The sequence below is a fragment of the Cetorhinus maximus genome, chromosome 18, assembly GCF_964194155.1.
Source record: "Cetorhinus maximus chromosome 18, sCetMax3.hap1.1, whole genome shotgun sequence".
Lineage (NCBI taxonomy): Eukaryota > Metazoa > Chordata > Chondrichthyes > Lamniformes > Cetorhinidae > Cetorhinus > Cetorhinus maximus.
This window is the reverse complement of record NC_135896.1, coordinates 43,425,327-43,445,935: the sequence shown is the minus strand read 5'-3', so window position 1 is coordinate 43,445,935 and position 20,609 is coordinate 43,425,327. Positions and strand designations below refer to the sequence as shown.

Genomic DNA, 20,609 nt, shown 5'->3' with positions numbered 1-20,609 from the left:
TGCAACTCTAAAAAGATATATGCACTCCTCCAATTCTGGCCACTTAAGCATTCCTGATTTTAATTACTCCGCTATTGGCAGCCATGCTTTGAGCTGCCATTGCCGTAGCCTCTGGAATTTGTTTCCTAAAACATTTTCAGCCTCTTTTTCCTCCTTTACAATCTCCTTAAAACCTACTCTATTAGTTCCTTACGTGGCCTGGTGTCAAATCTTGTTTTGTAATGCTTCTGTGAAGCACCTTGAGACTTTTAACTTATGTTAACGGTGCTAAATAAATACAAATTGTTGTTGGAACCAGGTTATGTGGGGATTTCAGTGGGAGGGGATGAGTGGATCTTCCTCTTTTTCCCTACGTTGACTTGGTATGTAAAGGAATTCTGCCCATTTTGTCTTCAATAGGTCTCGATGAAATTCTAGCCTGCTGAAAGCTGGTGTGGGTACTATTGGAGACTTTAGAAAGGCCACAATTCTTCATTAGATTAGTACAGTGCATCCACTTGAAGTGTTTTTTTTTGAAACAAAACTTTTTTAATTTTTGGAGTGACACAGAAGTGCATTGGAGTATCTCAAGCAAAGTGGTGATGGGTGTTCGGGCTCTCCAGGACATACCCAGGCAGGTCCTACTTACATAAATGCAACATGCTCACCTTTCCCATGCAAATTGCATTGTCCCTATGGAACAGTCTCCAGGAATATCGAGGCCTTAGAGAATAATAGAATGTTCAGAATTAATTTCAATGATTCGGCCAGTGGGTTCAGATAACATTATATGTGAGACTGATTATGTTTTAAGTTTGAATGATGGTTGATTGAATATACATGATGAACTTTCTTTTTCTTAATAGTGTGTTTTTGCTGTAGATGTTCTTTCATTTAAAGTTCAAAATAGTGTTGTGTGTCTTAGCACCCGATACTCCTTCAGTCTGTTGGTCTTGCAGTTTGACCATATTATTAATGTTTTTAATTGTCTCCCCTTTCATGAAGGCAATTAAAGGGCCCTTTTTAAACTTGATTGGAAGTTGGCTTTTTACATGTTAAAGTGTGAAAAGCAAGGCAGTGGGAGACCTGCCAAACTGCTGCCTATTTTGGGGAGGTTCTACTCATTTTTTGTTGCTGTGATTGCTTTGTACTGATGCAAAATGTGCAACATACAAGCACCATGAATGCCATTATATATTAAGAAAATCAATTTATAATAAATAGAATTTCATTCTAATTTGGCAAACCAAATCTGGCACTGAGATAAGTCCTTCCCTTTCCATAATGGTAAACTGTAGCTAGTGGAATTGTATTGCTTATGTCACTGCAGTACGATAGACCAAACTCCATATCATCTAATCAATATAGCCTTTTGTGTCCGAACTTTTTAGTTTTGAATATTTAATTAAACAATCAGAATGAAAAGTGTTTTGTCCACTGGATTCTTTGAATGTTTCTATTATGATCCATGGAATTGTCTGTTTTTCTCTTTATAGGTTCCAGATCCAAAGTTTCCTTTTCTTGGTGTGCACTTTACACCAAGAATGAATGGTAGTGTGTGGCTTGGACCCAATGCAGTTTTGGCATTTAAACGGGAAGGTTATAATGTTTTTGACTTTGACCTGCGTGATTTTACAGATGCCATAAGCTATAGGTATGCAGTAGATTTCAGAGCTGAATCTCTGCAATATATGAGTGGATTAGTGAATAATTTAATTTTAAAAGTGTATCCTCCAACATTGACTAAAATGTTAAGTCTCCAGTTCATCCTTTTAAGGTGCAAACCATTTATTAGACTTATTGATCAGCTGCATACTGTAAATTACTCAGGATGAAAACTAATATTGTTCCAGTTAAAAACACATCCAATATAATTTTTAATCACGAAAGTTAAACTGTTTTCAAAAACTTGTCTGTCTTTGTCTTGAAGTGATTTTGTAAAAAATCTGAAACTTGCATTATCCACAAATGCTAACTTTTATAATCCTTGAAAGGCATTCGATCTTGTAACAGATCTTGGGGTTCATAGTATATACTATTTTTGTAACTATTTTTGACCTATGCGATGTTACACACATACATTTGTATTAAAATGTAATTTTTAAATATGAACAATTTGATCATTCAAATTTTTATAAAAAGCATTAACTTCTTAGGATGTTAAAGTTTGAAAGTAGATTCCAGTTTGTACCTGGATCTTCAATTTATTCGAGATTGTCAAAAGCATTGAAACATTTCTCCCCCTTGTCTTTATCAGTGGGGTTCAAAAACTTGTATTGAAAAATGTAGCTTTTGGCATAAACGAAATGTACAGAGGAATCGTTATTGGAGCCCAAGTGAAACAGCTTCAGCGATACATACCAGCACTCTCTGCCAATGATGTCATGAGGTGAGTAGCAAGAGCATTGAAGCACATGGAATCTCAAATGTTTTCACCTCCGCTTACGATTTACTTTTTCTCTGGCTGTCTTGTGTTTGTTGCCAACACCTTAATGATTTTACCTGTTATTTCATTAGATTCCTCTATAGATCAGTTTGTGTTGGTCAGAAAAACATTGACTTTGATTTTTATTAATCTCCAATGAAAATAGAAAATGTTGATGAATACTATGCAGTCTACCTGTTACTAACTGTTACTAGATCAATTACTTACTAAAGCCACAAAAAACCCCCAAAATACTGTGGATGCTGGAAATACTCAAGTCAGGCAGCATCTATGGAAAAAGAAACTGTTAATGTTTCTGCTTGACAACATTTCATCAGAAGTAGAAGAAGAATAGAGATGGCACAGGATTCAAGCAAGCACAGAGACTTGGAAAGGAGGAGGTGGGGGAAAGAACAAAAGGCAAAGTTTGTGTTGGGCTGGAAGGCAGGAGATATTAAATGCCAAAAGAGATGATGGTGGAAAAAGGGAGTGGTAATAAGACAAGTGAAGTATCAAAAGCTAGGGCTAAGACGTGTAAATGGCAATAGCAGAATCATTACCAACAGCTGTGTCTGGGGAGAAAAAAATGGGAGCACCTGAAAATGTTAAGTTCACTTGTGTCCAGAGGTTGTAAAGTGCCTAATCGAAAGATGGGGAGCTGTGCCTTGAAATTACATTGAGCTTCCTTAGGACAGTGTAAGAGGCCGAGGAGAGAGAGCAAGGTGGAAGTGCAAATGGCAGGCCACCAGAAGCTCACTGTCATGCATGTGGACTCAATGGACATATTCTGTAAAGTGATCACCCAGTTTGCATTTAGCTTCCCTAATATTTAGCAGACTACATTGTGAGCAGCACATACAATATAGTAGATTGAAAGAAATACAAGTAAATCGCTGTTTCACCTGGAAAGTGTGTTTGGAGCTAAAAGACCACTTCTAAATTCAGTACACTACTTTTCTTTCATCAAATTATTGAAGATGTTGTGATAGCTAGATATTAACGGTCTGCAATATTTGTGTACTGCATATGCTTCTGTGCTGTTCTCCAATCTGTCGAAGTTAAATGGAGTTCAGAAACTTGGGAGCCTTGGTAGGCTTGATACTTAACATGTCCAACTAACATAGAACAACAATCAACAAAGCCAATAAAATGCTTAACTACATAGCCAGAACAGTAAGATGTAGAAGTCAGATGAGGTCCTGATCAGAGTGTGTAGGGCTCTGATTAAACTGCACCTTAAGTACCCTGCTTAGAGGTGTCAGCTGTGGCTCAGTTCATAGCACCCTCACCTTTGATTCAGAAGGTTGTGGGTTCATGTCCCACTCCCGGAAAAACCAAGAACTGTGATTGTACTCGAAAGAGTTGCAGTCTGTGACTGTTGATAACTCGAAAGAGTTTAAGTACCCTGCTCAGCTTTGATTGCTGAGAATCAAGGGCAGGAGATGGTACTGATTAGAACCATAAGGCCAGTCCCTAATGTAAACCATTTGAGTTCCAAGGAAAGACTGTAGAAACTTGGGCTTTTCAATCTGAGGAATACTTTTCTAGAAGTATGCAAGGTCGTTAAGAATATGGGAAAGGTGAATCTGAAATATCACTAGAATAATTTGAGAGTCGGATAAGGGGACATAGATTCAAACTGGTAAAAGGTAAATGCAATACTCCCATCAGAAAGTTCTTCACTTAAAGAATGATCATTGTAGAGATGAGAACTTTGGAATTATTTAAGATACAGTGAAATGTATCACCATGCAGGGCTGCATGCTCAAGACTGTCGAGTGGCAGAAGGGTTATAAAGTGCATGCAGCTGTGAAGGTCCAGGACCAGTGTAGCAGAATATTACAAAAACAAATGGGATGTTAGGATGCTTTGCCAGGACAATTAAATAAATGTTTAAAAATCTCTGTATAAGTACTTGGTCAGCCATATCTGGAACACTATGGGCAGAATATTGCCGTTGGTGTGCGGGGGTGGGCCCGACACGTTGATGCATGAAATGATGCGCGATGACATCGGGCGTGCATTCCGATGTCATCGTGTGTCATTTCAATATTTCGTTCGGCGGGCGCGCACCGGAGGCGGCTGTATGCCCACCGAACTGTCAACGGCCTATGAAGGCCATTAGAAAAGCAATTAAAGTTGTTGACAATGCTGCCCGTCCAGCCTTAAGGTTGGCGGGCAGGGGAAAGAGCCCAAACGGCTTTCACAGGATGAGGTTTCCTGAAGCTTGTATAAAATAAATAAATACATTTTCATGACTTCGCAAACATGTCCCAGCCCATGTGACACTGTCAGATGAGGGGACATGTTTAACTAACTTTTTATTTTATTATTTGAAAACTTTTATTATCTGCTTAATCTCCCTGAGGCAGCTTTGTGCCTCAGAGAGATGGTTCGCGCGAAAGAGTGCAGGCCCCGACTCTCCCTCCTCTCCCAGCCCACACAGGTAGCACTGAGTGCTACAGAACACGTATTACACTGGATGGTCCTTAATTGGCCCGCCCATGTAAAATGGCGGCGCGCCCACTCCCGCCCAGCCCGCCTGACATAGGTAAGATTTAACCCTATGTCTGGTTTTGGTCCCCTTCAAGACAGGGATAGCAGAGCCCTAGAGAAGGAGCAGAGAAAATCTACTTAAGTGATAATTGAGGATCCTTAAACTAACTATCAAAATAGCCTAAGAGAGCTGGGGCCTCCCATTTTAGGAAAGCATAACTTTTGAGAAGATTCAGTTGACCTTTAATATAACGATAATATTAGACTCAGTCCAAGTGGATGAGTTAGGTAGATTAGAAAGGTCAGGGGATACGATTGTAAATTATGAAAACAAGGACGTAGATTAGATCAGAAAATGCTGGAAATATTTAGCAAGGCTGGCAGCATCTGTGAAGAGAGAAATAGAGTTAACCATTTCAGGTCTGACCTTCCATCGGAAGCGACAATAGTTTGCAATTATAGTGCCTTCTAACATACAAAACCATCCAAAGGCAGCTCACAGAAGCATAATCAGACATAAGAACGTACAAAATAGGAGCAGGAGTGAGCCGTTTGGCTCTTCGAGCCTGTTTTTAAAAATTCTTTAATGGGATGTGGGCTTTGCTGGCAAGGCCAATATTTGTTGCCCATCCATAATTGCTCTTGAGAAGCTACTGATGAACTACCTTCCTTAACCGCTGCAGTCCATGTGGTGTAGGCATACTCTTGGTGCTGTAAGGAAGGGAGTTCGAGGATTTTGATCCAGCGACAGTGAAGGAACAGCAATATAGTCCCACGTCACAATGATGTTGGAGCTGCACTCGCCCAGGCCAGTGGAGAGTAATCCTTAACACTCCTGACATGTGCCTTGTTGATGGTGGACGGTCACTGGGAAGTCAGGAGGTGAGTTACTCAGAATTCTCAGCCTCTGATCTGCTCTTGTAGCCACAGTATTTACATGGCTGGTCCAGTTCAGGTTCTGGTCAATGGTGACTCCCAGGATGTTGATAGTGGGAGATTCAGTGATGGTAATGCCATTGAATGTCATGGGGAGATGGTTAGATTCTGTCTTGTTGGAGATGATAATTGTGTAGTGTGAGTGTTACTCGCTATTTAGAAAAGGCCATTTATTAGCTAAAGAGCAACAAGGTACCAAGAGTAGATGGAATCCCCACTGAAGCACTAAAGCATGGCAGAGAAGCACTATTGGCATGTATGAATGGTCTCATCTTCATTATCTGGAAGGAGGAGAGCATGCCAGGAGATCTGAGACATTATAATCATGACCATTTTCAAGAAAGATCACGTCCGACTGTGGTAACTATAGAGGAGTCTCCCTGCTGACGGCCACAGGGAAGGTCATCGCAAGAATCCTCAATTGCCTTCTCACTGTGGCTGAAGAGCTCCTCTCAGAAGCGCAATGCAGATTCTGCCCACTAAGAGGCACAACAATCATGATCTTCACCGTGTGGAAACTGCAAGAGAAATGCAGGGAACAGCACCAACCCTTGTACACGGCCTTCTCTGACCTCACAAAAGCCTTCGACACTGTCAACCGCAAAGGATTATGGAACATCCTCCTCCGTTTTGGCTGCTCCCAAAAGTTTGTCACTGTCCTCTGTCTGCTCCACAATGACATGCAAGCCATGATCCTGACCAACGGATCCACCACAGACCAAATCCACATTTGGACCAGTGACAAGCAAGGCTGTGTCATCGCACCAACGCTCTTCTCCATCTTCCTTGCCGCAATGCTCCATCTCACCCTCAGCAAGCTCCCCGCTGGAGTGGAGCTAAACTACAGAACAAATGGGAGTCTGTTCAACCTCCGCTGCCTGCAGGCCAGATCCAAGGTTATCTCATCCTCTGTCATTGAACTACAGTATGCAGACGATGCTTGTGTCTGTGCACACTCGGAGGCCAAGCTCCAAGCCATTGTCAACACCTTGACTTGAGGCATACTGAGAGCATAGGCCTTACACTAAACATCCGTAAGACAAAGGTCCTCTACCAACCTGCCCCACACCGCACTGCCCCCCCCCCCCCAAATTATCAAAATCCACAACGAGGCCTTGGACAAAGTGGACCACTTTCCATACCTTGGGATCCTACTGTCAACAATGGCAGACATCTACGACAAGGTTCAAAACTGCCTTCAGTGTGCAAGCGCAGCCGTCAACAGTCTGAGGAAGAGTGTGTTTGAAAACTAGGACCTCAAACCTGGCACCAAGCGCATGGTCTATAGAGCAGTAGTGATACCTGCCCTCTTATATGTGGACTATGTACAGCAGGCACCTCAAAACTCTGGAAAGTACCACCAGCGCTCTCTCCGCAAGATCCTGCAAATCCATCGGCAGGTTAGGTGCACCAACATCAGTGTTCTTGCTTAGGCCAACATCCCCAGCATCGAAGCATTGACCACGCTCGATCAGCTCCGCTGGGGGGGCCACATTGTCTACATGCCTGACTTGAGAATCCTGAAACAAGCGCTCAATGTGGAGCTTCGACACGGCAAGCAAGCCCCAGGAGGGCAGAGGAAACGCTTCAAGGACACCCTCAAAGCCTCCTTGAAAAAGTGCAACATCCTTACCGATACCTGGGAATCCCTGGCCCAATACCACTGGAAGTGGAGGGAAAACACCTGGGAAGGAGCTGAACACCTCGAATCTCATCGCCAAGGGCTAGCTGAAGCCAAGTGTTGACAGCATAAGGAGCACATGGCAACCTGGGCACCCGACCCACCCATTCATCCTACCACCGCCTGCCGCCCCTGTGATAGAGACTGTAGGTCGCAGATTGGACTCAATCACCTGAGAACTCATTTTTAGTGTGGAAGCAAGTCATCCTTGACCCTGAGGGACTGCCTGAGAGAGAGGGATTTATCAGCCCAAGGATGAAGGTTGTCCAGGTCTTGCTGCATGTAGACACGGACTAGTAACCCAGAGGCCCAGGCTCCAGTGGAAAATGGGTTCCAATCCCACCAGGCAGCTGGTGGAATTTAAATACTGACCTTGTCCCTTATTAACAGCAGTATCTCCCCTTTTTTCCTTCTTGTCTATCCTTCCTAAATGACACACATCCTTGAACATTCAGTTCCCAGTCTTGGTCACCCTGTAACCACATCTCTGTAATCGCAAGTAAATCATACTCATTTACCTCTTTGTGCTTTCAAAGCATCTACCTTGTTGCGAATGCTACATGCATTCAGACAGTGGCCTTAGCTTTGTCTTTTTAACATTATTCCACATTCTGAACCTATTTGATGCTTGCCTTCGCTTTGTTTGCTTTTCAATTTTGCTCTCGACATCAAGGCAGCATTTCACTGAATGTGGCATCAAGGAGCCCTAATAAAATTAAAGTCAGTGGGAAGCAGGGAAAGCTCTCCACTGGTTAGAATCATTCCTAGCTCAAAGGAAGATGGATGTGATTATTGGAGGCCAATCATCTCAGCCAGAGGACATCACTTTTGGAGTTCCTCAGGCAGTGTCCTAAACCCAACCATCTTCAGCTGCTTCATCAATGAAGTTCCCTCCATCATAAGATCAGAAGTAGTGATGTTTGCTGATGATTGCCATGTCCAGAACATTCTGTTCATATTGAATAGTCCATGCCTGCACATAGCAAGAGCTAGACAACAAAGTTAGGTGGGGAATGTAAGTAATGAAGAGGCCACAGAAACAATATAGACAGGTTGAGTGGGGAAGAACTGGGCAGATGGAATACAATATTGTGAAGTTTGAAGTTTTGTTAAGAAAAGACATACTTGCTCTAGATGGAGTGTAACAAAGGTTCACCAGACTGGTTCCTGGGATGATGGGATTATCCAATGAGGAGATTTAGACTAGGACTATATTCCTTGGCATTTAGATGAATGAGAGGTGTTCTAATTGATACATAAAATTCTTAAGGGGCTTAAGAGGTTCATGCTGAGAAAATGTTTTCATTGGTTGGGAAATCTAGAGCACAGGGGTCACAGAATTGGAATTAGAATTTTATTATGTTAGAGGTGCTATATAAATACAAGTTGTTGTTGGAGTTTAGAAGGTTGAGGGGTGATTTGATTGAAATTTAAGGTTAAGGGGATCTGATAGTGGAAATAGTTTCTCTTCATCCATGCTGGTTGGGGAGTCATCTATAGAATATAGCCTAAAAATTAGAGCCTGATATTTCAGGAGTGAGGTTAGGGAACATTTTTGCACACAAAAGGTAGTATAAGTTTTGAATTCTCTTTCACAAATGGCAGTTGATGCTACATCACTTCATTAGATTGATGGATTTTTGTTTACCAAAGGTATTAAGGGATATGGGACAAAGGCAGGTATATGGAGTTAGGTCATAGATCAGCCATGATCTCAATGAATGGTGGAACAGACTCGAGGGGCTAATTGCCTTCTCCTGCACCTATGTTCCAATGAACCACGAAATGCAGTGGTTTATAGCTGTGGAGTACTGCAATCTCTGGAAGAGAAGTTCAGCGAAATTTCCCCATCTGACAAACTACACTGTCTGTGATAGGTAGCTACACATTACCAAAACATTACCTACATTAGGGGTGTATGACCAAAATTGTCTTGCTGTCCCAACTGTAAGGGGATAGTGAAAAAACAAAGTGGAATAAATCTAAGTCTGGAAGTACAAAATTGAGAAAGAGAGTTTCTCAAGATTGCATTAAAGGTGTTTATGATATGTTGATATGCTGTTCAAGCTTTTGATCTGTTTTTTCTTTAATAATGGCTTATAATTTTGTGAAATTACCTTTGCCATCCTATTAACATATGCAGTTACATATTCACTGTCAGAATTTGTAAGGTTAGTTTGAGAGTCAATGTATATAGTATGGAATTAATGATCCTAATCATTGCTCAGATTAAAAATCTCGCTGCTGTTTTAAAGTACGTAGCCAGGTGCTTCAACTTTGTAGCAGATTTCTGCCAAAGGAAGATTAGGACTGATAGTTTGGCATAATCTGATGCATGAGCTGATTAGAATATATTATATTCTAAATTGGAAATAAATGCAATCTCTCTCCATAAAGGATTTTAAAGTTATCCTAATTTTTTATACTGCTATAACTTAATTAACCTCAAGTGTGTGCTGTGTTTCTGCAGAGGGCCATCTGGAGTAAGAGCCCAAGCCTTGGACAAAGATGGCAATCTTGTGGATGACTTTGTGTTTGATGGAGGTTCTGGTGCTATTGGGAGCCGTGTTCTTCACGTTCGAAATGCCCCTTCTCCTGCAGCAACATCATCCTTAGCTATTGGTGAAATCATTGCTGACGAAGCAGAAAAAAAATTTAAGTTGTAATATTTTATATTTCTATGTTTTATAAAATGTTGATAAATTACAAGCACAACAAAATATGGCAACATATTTAAAACACACAATGAAACCTGAATAAGTCAGACGAATATCTGAATTACCTGTTTTTACATGTACTTCCCTTTTTTTATACCACTACAGTATCGAGTCCTACTGAAGGACGTTGCACTGAAATGTGTTGCACAAACTTTTATTTGTGCATTTGATCACAGAATGCCTTTTTTCCAAACCAGTTCAGAACATACGAATTAGGAGCAGGAGCAGGTCACTTGGCCCTTTGAGTCTGCTCTGCCATTCAATAAGATCATGGCTGATCTGATTGTAACCTCAACGCCATGTTCCTGCCTAGCCCCAATAACCTTTCATCCCTTTGTTAATCAATATTCTATCTAGTGCTGCCTTAAAAATATTCAAAGACTCTGCTTCCACTGCCTTTCGAGGCAGAGAGTTCCAAAGACTTTCAACCCTCTAAGAGGATAAGTTTCTCGTCATCTCAGTCTTAGATGAGTGACCCCTTATTTTTAAACAGTGACCCCTAGTTCTAGATTCACCCAAAGGATGAAACATCCTCTCCACATCCACTCTGTCAAGACCCCTCACTATCTTAAAGGTTTCAATCAAGTTGCCATACCTTATTTGAATATATGAAAGGCTCCAATAACTAATCATTTATGATGTATTATATTACCTCAGCTTAAACTGCTACAAATTGAAATAGCTGTAAAATTTGAATACAAAAATAAATTTCATTTACAAACCATGCTTTAAACAATTAGCATACTATTTGAGTTTTGTATATAAAAAAATGTGCTTTATACTTCTATACTCAGCGGTAAGAATGTGGAATTCATTGCCACGTGAGACCGGAATTTCATAACTTTTCCATCTTATGGGCAGATTTCCGATGCATTTGGGTGTGTTACCCACTCTTCTGCGTTAAACCTTTATTGATATTCAGATTTAACTGTTAATTTTCCCCTGAGATTTAATCTCTTCTTTGGAGTGCTGCTTTGACACCTGTTCCCCTGCTTTAAAGGTTGAACAGATGGCTGACCTCTTTCAGAGACTTCAAAGGTGTTCAACTCTGGAGTCTTTGATTATACAACCATACAATGGAATCCCACCATGGATGCTTGGCTGGTTTCCAAACACCACTAATAGATTCAGCTCAGCACACAATTGCCAATAGGACTAAGAGTTCATCTATTTTGAGAGTTTCTTGAACATTTAAAAGGATAGTGGTTTTTTGAGGTGGTTCTTGAATTACTTTGATTATTTGGACCGTTTCATGAGCATCCTAAAGTCTTCTCAATGTTATTGGGCTCTAGAGTTCTGCACATAATGGATACTGGGTGAGCGGGTAAGGGGGATATGGAGGGTGGGTGTAGGTATGGAGGGGCCATGGAGGGGTGAGGGTTTTAGGAGACAGGCAGGTGAGGTTTTAGAGGGCTCGCGCTCAGCCGATGTCCTAAGGAACCAAGGCGAGCCTTTGAACTTGCCCACGTTGGCATCCGCCCACTTTGGTTTCTGCCTCTGCCCTTCTTCAGGGGAGGGTGGTAGCTCCAACTCCAGCCCACCACTGTCACCCCACAATAAAAATAGCATTAGCGGGCACTGCCAGGCAGGAAGCAGGATTGCGGCATCTGGTAATGGCCCAACTCACGATTCTTGCCTCAAAGATGCAAATCTGTGCTATGGAATAGTTGAGGTGAATAGTATAGATGCATTAAAGGAGAAGCTAGATAAATACATGAGGAAGAAAGGAATAAAAGAATAGTTAATCGGGTGAAGTAAAGCAATGTGGGAGGAGGGTCCTGTGATGTATTGATGTGCCGGGCTGAATGGCCCATTGCATAACGGATGATGCCTATATGCAGTGCAGGTAAACTGTTGTGTAGTATAATTTAGAAATTAATAGTACATTCTAAAAAAGGAACGTTCCTCCTACCTTGAAGCTTTTGATTTCTGAAATGCATTCCAAATTTGGAGGGCATCCTCCTAGTTCTTTGTCCAAGTGACCATTATTCATGGGTCAGCCTTAATGGTGAGAATTTAGTAGGCTTTGTGGTGTTAGGAGCATCAAAGCTGAACCAGTCCTTTCCTCATCTGGCGTGCACATAAGCCAAATGGTGTTGAACAGCAGTTCAAAGCAAGAATCCCAAGGAATTTCACCTCTGTAGCTGAAGGGTATTGAAGCTATCCATACTACTGTTTCAGCTGAAGTAAAATAACTCAGCACAGAGCACAAAATCAAACCTGGGAAGGTCCTGATCTGTATGATTCAGCTGCACCCTGGCTAAACTCATGGAACCATTGTACAGTTCCACTTTTTATAATGTAAACAAACATATTTGAAACAAGTGTTGGATACACAAACCAGAGATAAGGTCCAATACATCTGCTTTTCAATGATTTTGGTGGATAATGTGATGATTTATGCAATACAGTGAAGTGTGGGGAAATATTTTAAAATATTGCACAGCATAAAAATTCAAGCCACATTAACTTAAAACAATGTTCAAGTGTTTGAAATAATCTTAAATAGTCCAATTATAACAATGCACCAAACTATTTACCTTTGATAATGTTAATAGTCTTTTGAATGAAAAACAAAGCTGAGGTGACTTATTATCAGAATCTTTAACCAGCCAGCCTATGAATACTGTTTGCAATTTATGGTTTAAGTAGTGGGCAAAGTTATTTGGTCTGTCCTGCACATCAGAAACAAAGAATTGAGATGGTGGAAGTACTTTCTGCACCTGTCAACAGCTAATATCAAAGACAGTTTTCATCCATACAGCAATGTTATCTTCATCACATGTATACCAGATCATACAACACTCTGATGGAGTTGGTCTTAGAATTTTGAGGGACTTCTATATACAGCTAGTAATGATGGATGTCTATCCATCCTGCCCCTTTCCAATCCACTCCTGGAATTTTTAAAGCATACCAACACATCATTGCTACACACACAATATTTCAAATGTCATTACACTCTTTTGAACTTGGAGACAGAATTCTATTTTAGTTTGATTAGCAATTCAGTCATTTGAATTTTTTCCTGATGATAAATTTGTTAATTATATTAATAAAAGCAAAATACTGTGAATGCTGGAGATCTGAAAAATAAACAAAAAGTGCTGGAAAAGCTCAGCATGTCTGGCAGCATCTGTGGAGAGAGAAGCAGAGTTAACATTTCAAGTCCAATATGACTCTATTGTTATTACGTTGTTGTACTGAAGCTCAATGTGTTTTAAATAACAGCCATAGCTATCGCAGATAGGTTTTGATCAGTTCCCATTTAGTTTGTTTGTTGGCTCCAAATAATCAGTCTGAGGGTTATTTGCCTTGTTTGTTATTTTTTTTATCATCCATTTTGTCTCTCCAATTATTCTGCTGAAATTCTTGAGTTTCTGAATGGAGTCATCAAATAAGCAGCACTGTGGTGTCAAACAAAGTATTTCCTATTTTCATCAAATTTCCAGCTATCTTTGTGATTAAAAAATCTATTTTTGTCTAAATTTATCTTTGTTGGGTTATTTAACTATTATTGTACATAAGTGATTAAAAAGCAACTTGTAGAGATCATGTTCAAGTTTAGCTCAATATGCCATTGTGATAATTGGTCACGAGGCAGTTTGGTTGAGGGAAGCGCTAAACTACTGAATTCATGTAAAAAGTTTATGCAAATATGTATCTAGTATGTTTTAATGTTACAAAATTGTTTAACTTTTTGGATCCAGTTGCTATTTTGGGATATTTATATTTTGCCCTTAAACCAATCAGTTTGATCTGGTGTCTTTGAAAAGCAACTGTCTTGACTAGAATCTCTGGGAAGAATAAAATAAACCATAGAGAAAATGGCTGAAGGCAAAACCGCTACATAAAAACATTAGTCATAATTTTAACTAAGTTTTTTACATAATTATGCAAAGAGCCAGTAAAGTTTAAGAACCACTATAACTGTTATGATTCTCTCATTTACCAAGCCTTTATAAAAGGGTAAAGCCCTAAAACAAGGTGTAGTATTGTTCTATCGTTTTTAAAGATAATGAAGATGCTGTGGAAACACGGGATTGGAGCAATAGTTGAAACATTCTTAAAGGGATTTGTGTTTATTATCTTCGGTATGCTATGAATTTTACTCAGATTCAGAATCACACAGTGCAGAATAGGCCCTTCGGCCCATCGAGTCTGCACCGACACGTGAGAAACACCTGACCTACCTACCTAACCCCATTTACCAGCACTTGGCCCATAGCCTTGAATGTTATGACATGCCAAGTGCTCATCCAGGTACTTTTTAAAGGATGTCAGGCAACCCGCCTCCACCACCGTGCCAGGCAGTGCATTCCAGATCGTCACCACCCTCTGGGTAAAAAAAGTTTTTCCTCACATCCCCCCCAAAACCTCCTGCCCCTCACCTTGAACGTATGTCCCCTTGTGACTGACCCTTCAACTAAGGGGAACAGCTGCTCCCTATCCACCCTGTCCATGCCTCTCATAATCAGGTTGCCCCTCAGTCTTCTCTACTCCAATGAAAATAACCCAAGTCTATCCAAACTCTCTTCATAACTTAAATGTTTCATCCCAGGCAACATCCTGGTGAATCTCCTCTGCACCCCCTCCAGTGCAATCACATCCTTCCTATAATGTGATGACCAGAACTGTGCACAGTACTCCAGCTGAGGCCTCACCAAGGTTCTATACAACTCCAACATGACCTCCCTGCTTTTGTAATCTATGCCTCGATTGATAAAGGCAAGTGTGCCATATGCCTTTTCCACCATCCCACTAACATGCCCTTCCGCCTTCAGAGATCTATGGACATACATGCCAAGGTCCCTTTGTTCCTCAGAACTTCCTAGTGTCATGCCGTTCATTGAATACTTCCTTGTCAAATTACTCCTTCCAAAGTATATCACCTCACACTTTTCAGGGTTAAATTCCATCTGCCACTTATCTGACCATTTGACCATCCCGTCTATATCTTCCTGTAGCCCAAGACACTCAACCTCACTGTTAACCACCCAGCCAATCTTTGTGTCATCCGCAAACTTACTAATCCTACCCACATATAGTCATCTATGTTGTTTACATAAATGATGAATAATAGGGGACCCAGCACAGATCCCTGTGATTCGCCATTGGACACTGGCTTCCAGTTACAAAAGCATCTTTCTGTCATCACCCTCTGTCTCCTACAACTAAGCCAATTTTGAATCCACCTTATCAAATTACCCTGTATCCCATGTGCATTTGCCTTCTTTATAAGTCTCCCATGTGGGACCTTGACAAAGGCTTTGCTGAAACCCATATAAACTACATCAACTGCACTACACACCTGGTCACCTCCTCAAAAAATTCAATCAAATTTGTTAGGCATAACCTCCCTCTGACAAAGCCATGCTGACTATCCCTGATCAAACCTTGCCTCTCCAAGTGGAGATAGATTCTCTCCTTCAGAATTTTCTCCAATAGTTTCCCTACCACTGACGTGAGACTCACTGGCCTCAAGGGGGAAGTGAAAATATTCTAGGAAATATGGTGTGCAGTAGAAAACAAGGCTTACCTATGACCATAGTCTGAAACACGAGCCAAAAATAGCAAGTGAAAAATTCCAAAATATAACAATCTGTATCTTACAATACAGACCAACCCAGGTCTTAGAAATCTTTGCAGTATGCTATATGTTCCATGATTTTGACATCCAAAAGACAAAAGCATAGCGTAGAAGGAGGAAGATGATACAGACAGTGAGAAGCCTGAGATTCCTGTTGAGCTGTCTTTTCAGTTTTGAAAGCCATATGGCATGCCCATATTGATTAACCCTTTACCAGTGTGTCCCACCTACCCAATGAATTAACAGTCCACCATATATATGTACACAGTGGTGAAATGCACCTTCACCAACATTGACCTCTGCAGTAATTCAAGCTTTCATGGATTAATTTCATTTGTTTTTACTATATTTTATACTATACCAAAAAACACTTCTGATGCAGTTGAAATAAGCTAACCTGATGTTATGTCTTACTTGTGATTTGATGTATGTTGCTTGGGTGCTTCTCCTTGGTGACAGTGTCATGTTTTGTGCTCCTTCTAGGTACTCCCCAATGATAGGAATAAGTGACATGGCTGACAGTTGAATGTCAACGAAGCATCTTGGAATTAAGATAATCTTTTGTTTTCTTGTGCAGAATCAGAAGGTAACCCTGCAACTAGCTCCAGCACAAACAGTACTGCAATAGTTATGTGATCCTATGTATTTTTACCACAGCTTCTACCACTTGAGAGAGGGACTAGGGTGAGCTGTTAGTTCGAGTGCAAGAGTTTTGTCTCTGACTACTTTAGCCTTGCTCTTGCTGTTGAGCATGCCTGCTGCTCTCCAGGGGAGAAGAATTCTAAGCAACAGTGATTGCAATAAAGTCCTGCATAATAACTGTCTCCATTCAATTCCCTGCTTATTCATACAAGACGAGAAAGTGTCTTGGAGATTGGAAGCTATGAACTCGATATACTAACAGTCTGAGTATTCATGAGAGGTAATAGGCAAAGTTTGGTTATGCATTGGGGCCCTTCTGCAGTTGGCTGTGTTGTTGGACCATACTGAAAAAAAACTTGCATTTATATAACACTTTTTATGACCTCAAGCCATTCCAAAGTGCTTTATAGCTAATGAAGTGCATTTGAAGTGTAATCACTGCTGTAATGTAGGAAACATGGCAGAAAATTTGTGCACAACAAACTCTCTCAAACAAAATTGTGATAATTAACCAGATAATTTGGTATTTTTTGGTTATATTGATTCAGGAATAAATACTGGCCAGTACACCAGGGATAGCCCCCTGCTCTTCAGAATAATGCCACAGGATCTTTGATAGCCACCTGAGAGACCAGACAGGGTCTCGGTTTAATGTCTCATCTGAATAGCACCTCCAACAGTGCAGCACTCTCAATATTGCACTGAAATATCAGCCTAGATTTTTTGTGTTCAAGCCTGTGGAATGGGACTTGTCTCAGAGGCAAGAGTGCTAACCACTGAACCATGATTGATGTCAAATTGGACTGTGAAAGAAAGAATAACCATAAGACTGTGGAGCTGGCCCTGAGCTCTGGGGTGACATCCAGCTTCACTATGGACCATCTTGTTATATTCTTATGTTCCCTACCAGGTCCAGCATATCCTGCTCACATTGATGGAGAGGACTAACCTAAAAAGGACCTCACCTGTATCTGGCCTGCTCCTCCTATTATGTGCCACATTGTCCTGAAAACAGAAAGTAGTGCTGAAATGTTAGAAGTTTGACCATCCTGCATTCTAACTTGTGTGTCAGAGTAATTGAATATGCATCATGTAGAGTTTGTGTTAAGAGATGACCTTTTTAAAATGTCATGCTCATGCAATAACAACTTTGGTTTTAAATGGCAGTAATATAGTGTGCTCTGCTGCAGTATGGATAGCATGTGAAAGTTAGAAAGAGGTGGGGCGGAATCATCCCATATTTGCACTAAGTGCAGTAGCGGGTGGGTAAAATGATGATTTACTTGCTGGCCGCGATGGCGGGTTTTCAAACTGTATCATCCCAAACCCACCACATTAATTAGGCATTCTGGGATACACACCTTCTTGATGGCGGGCAGGCTCCAATTCACCTGCCATGCCATCACCTCACCACATTTAAGCACCACATTTAAGGTACAGCCACGCTCAGTGCTACCAGTCCAGCACTGCAGCAAAGAAGACATGTCCTCGAAAGGCAAGAAGGCTGTAGCCCTTGAGTACCTTTCGGATGCTGTGGAAGCCCGCTGTGAAATCCTGTACCACCACTCTGGATATAGGAGGGGAGCTACATTACCATTCCAGCTTGGTAGACAATAGCAGTGGTGATTAGTGCCAATGTTGCACAGAAGAGTTTGGCCATCCAATGCATAATGAGGATGAATGATCTCATCTGTGCAGCCAGGGTATGGCAACCATCTCATCACTCTAAACTCACATACTCAAGCCCATCACATATTTTCTGGCATCTCACTCCCTGCTAGCTCAAGGGACATCACCACCCATTCTCACACACACATACCCACACATGTCCATCTGGCCTCATCTCCTCTGGAGACTGCCTCTTCAACCCTCACCATTTTGAGCCACTTGCACAGATCAACATGTGTCCCCACACACCCTGGGAGACCCTCCTTCCCCAGTACAGCTCTTGTCCTGTAACCTCTTCCCTTGCCTGAGGTCACTTTTCCCCCTTCCCCAAGCAAGAACTTGCCCTGCAGCCATTGAAAATCTGACCACATATGGCTGATCTGGCAGAGAGAGACCAACCCGTGAGCATCCCCTAAAAATGATGTGATGCTGTCTGTGAAGCCTATTGCTGATGACTGCGAGTGCAAGGTAGGCAAACAAACTTTGAAGTCCCGAGCAATGCACGCCTTATATGTACCGTTGTGAAACACGTTGTCGTGTTTTCCCACCAACATGGGCGGATGATCCATCGGGTGTGGGGAGGCAGGATGAGTCTGCCGGGTTGGCCTTATAATGATATGCTGGTGTATTACAATGAGGTTCCTGACGTCTGATGGTGGGGAACGTGGCCCTCCATCAGAATGGATGATCGCAAACTGGTTTCACAACGTCTTGAAACCGATTTTTGGCCTTCTCACCATATTGTCCGCTCACACCACCGAACATGCCAACGCCGTCAGGCAGTGAAAATCCCGGCTGTGTCTTGTGATGGGTAGATTACAGACATGCCAATTCATATGAACTGATCACAAGAGATGCAATTTTTCAGCTAAATCCAGCCTCATTTGCAATCTCATAAGAGGACTGTGAAATCTTGCGATTTTTCTGCTGCAGACCTTTGCTCAGGTAGCCAGCTTGGGACTGCGTTGCTGACTCTCTGCCTGCTGATCGGTGACTTGATTACATAGAGCAGCTCTGCAAGGCCTCAAAGGTGTCATTGGCTTTTTAAAAGGAGGTAAGTATTCCATGGGGGAAAGGTTAAAGACAGTGTGCTGGGGGGGGCAGCTCAATGGACCATAGTTTGCTGAAGATGATGGGCCAGGTGGGGTGGGGGGCACAGTACCAGTAGCACTGCCATTTTCTCTCTCAGCTCAGGCACTATCCAAGCCCTCGAGAGTTGACTTAAAGTTTTGGCCTAATTTTCAAATTCCTGTTCTCTCTACTTTAGCGCAAAGCTTCTCAGATATCCTGAGGCAAATATTTTTTCACTTCTTCACTATAGATGGCCCCATTTAGCCACAACATTCCTGCTCTCTTTATTATTAAGTTCTCTCCACCCTCACTGCTTTAAAAATCCTTTCTAAAATATTTTTCTTCTATTGTGCCTTTCATTTCCCAACCTACTCTTTATTTTTAAACTTTCTTCTCCTGTTAAGCATCAACTGTATTGCACTCTTTAATTGAAACCACTTTGAGGTGTTGTTTATGGGTACTAAAAAAGCAGTGTAATTGTATTGTTCTCTTAAGTCTCTATTATTCTACATGATCATGCTTGTTATATTAAATTATTTCAAGTTATTGCAAATGAAAAAATTGATTAAACTGATAATTGAAACTGATAGTTGAATTCTTTATAATTTATGGATGGAGAGGGTAAGTATAGTGGTACACAAGGTGTATGGGACAAGCTGGGTGGACCAGAAGGTCTTTACCTGTCAGTTATTATGCATATGTTTGTATTAATTTAAATGACATTGTCATATTTTGAATAGCACAAATTTGGAGATGATTTGGAGTTATTCCATTGTAGATGTATGTATTTTTAATGTATTAAGCTGGGACACATGGGTTATGTTTCATCCTCTGAGGAGGCAGCTGCTTCAGCTAGTAGTGACTGTGGTGGGAGAGCAGTGTCAGGAAGATATAATAATTTTCATAATGGTATTGGAATTTATTGTAAAGTAGAGTAATCACGTGTGTGTGTGTGTGTGTGTGTGTGAAGAATTAAAGGCAGTTGGTCTGAAGGCTTTGATGTATCAGAAGATAAGCTAGGTTTGAAATGTTAAGTAGGTAAACATGGGGGAGTTTTAGAATGTAAGGTGTAAAGGGAACATCTGCATTTTAAAATAAACTAGACTAGCTTGACTTAAAAAGAGGGTGTGAAATGTTTCACTTAGTCTGGAGAAATTAAGAAACAGTGTGTTTATTTTTCCCAAAGATTACTGGTAAGATTGGTATTATGATAGGTTTTATTTTTGGAGTGGTAAAATCCAAAGACATAGTGAAACAATGGGAATTTGCATTCAATAGGGAAAATATGTATAAAGGAGTAAAGGTAGTGTGTAAGGGCAGGCATTCTAAAATCTAACACAAGTGTGAAAAGCCTCCAGCATCTAAGCCTCAAGCTGCTGTCTACAAGGAACTGAAGCTAAGAAA

The 20,609-nt window shown here is 41.1% G+C and overlaps 2 protein-coding genes across 4 annotated transcripts in view; one reads left to right on the top strand and one right to left on the bottom strand.

The window, feature by feature from the left end:
• The window catches only part of l2hgdh (L-2-hydroxyglutarate dehydrogenase), a 36,093-nt gene extending 25,123 nt beyond the window's left edge, over positions 1 to 10,970 (top strand). For all 3 annotated transcript variants that reach the window (XM_078562549.1, XM_078562552.1, XM_078562551.1), the window contains exons 8-10: positions 1,476 to 1,633; positions 2,237 to 2,368; positions 9,988 to 10,970. In XM_078562549.1, the coding sequence (XP_078418675.1) occupies positions 1,476 to 1,633; positions 2,237 to 2,368; positions 9,988 to 10,183 (486 nt within the window). In that variant the 3' untranslated portion in view covers positions 10,184 to 10,970. The remainder of the gene's footprint in view (positions 1 to 1,475; positions 1,634 to 2,236; positions 2,369 to 9,987) is intronic.
• Positions 1 to 20,609, bottom strand: part of dmac2l (distal membrane arm assembly component 2 like) — a 391,974-nt gene that overhangs the window by 33,892 nt on the left and 337,473 nt on the right. The window lies entirely within an intron of this gene.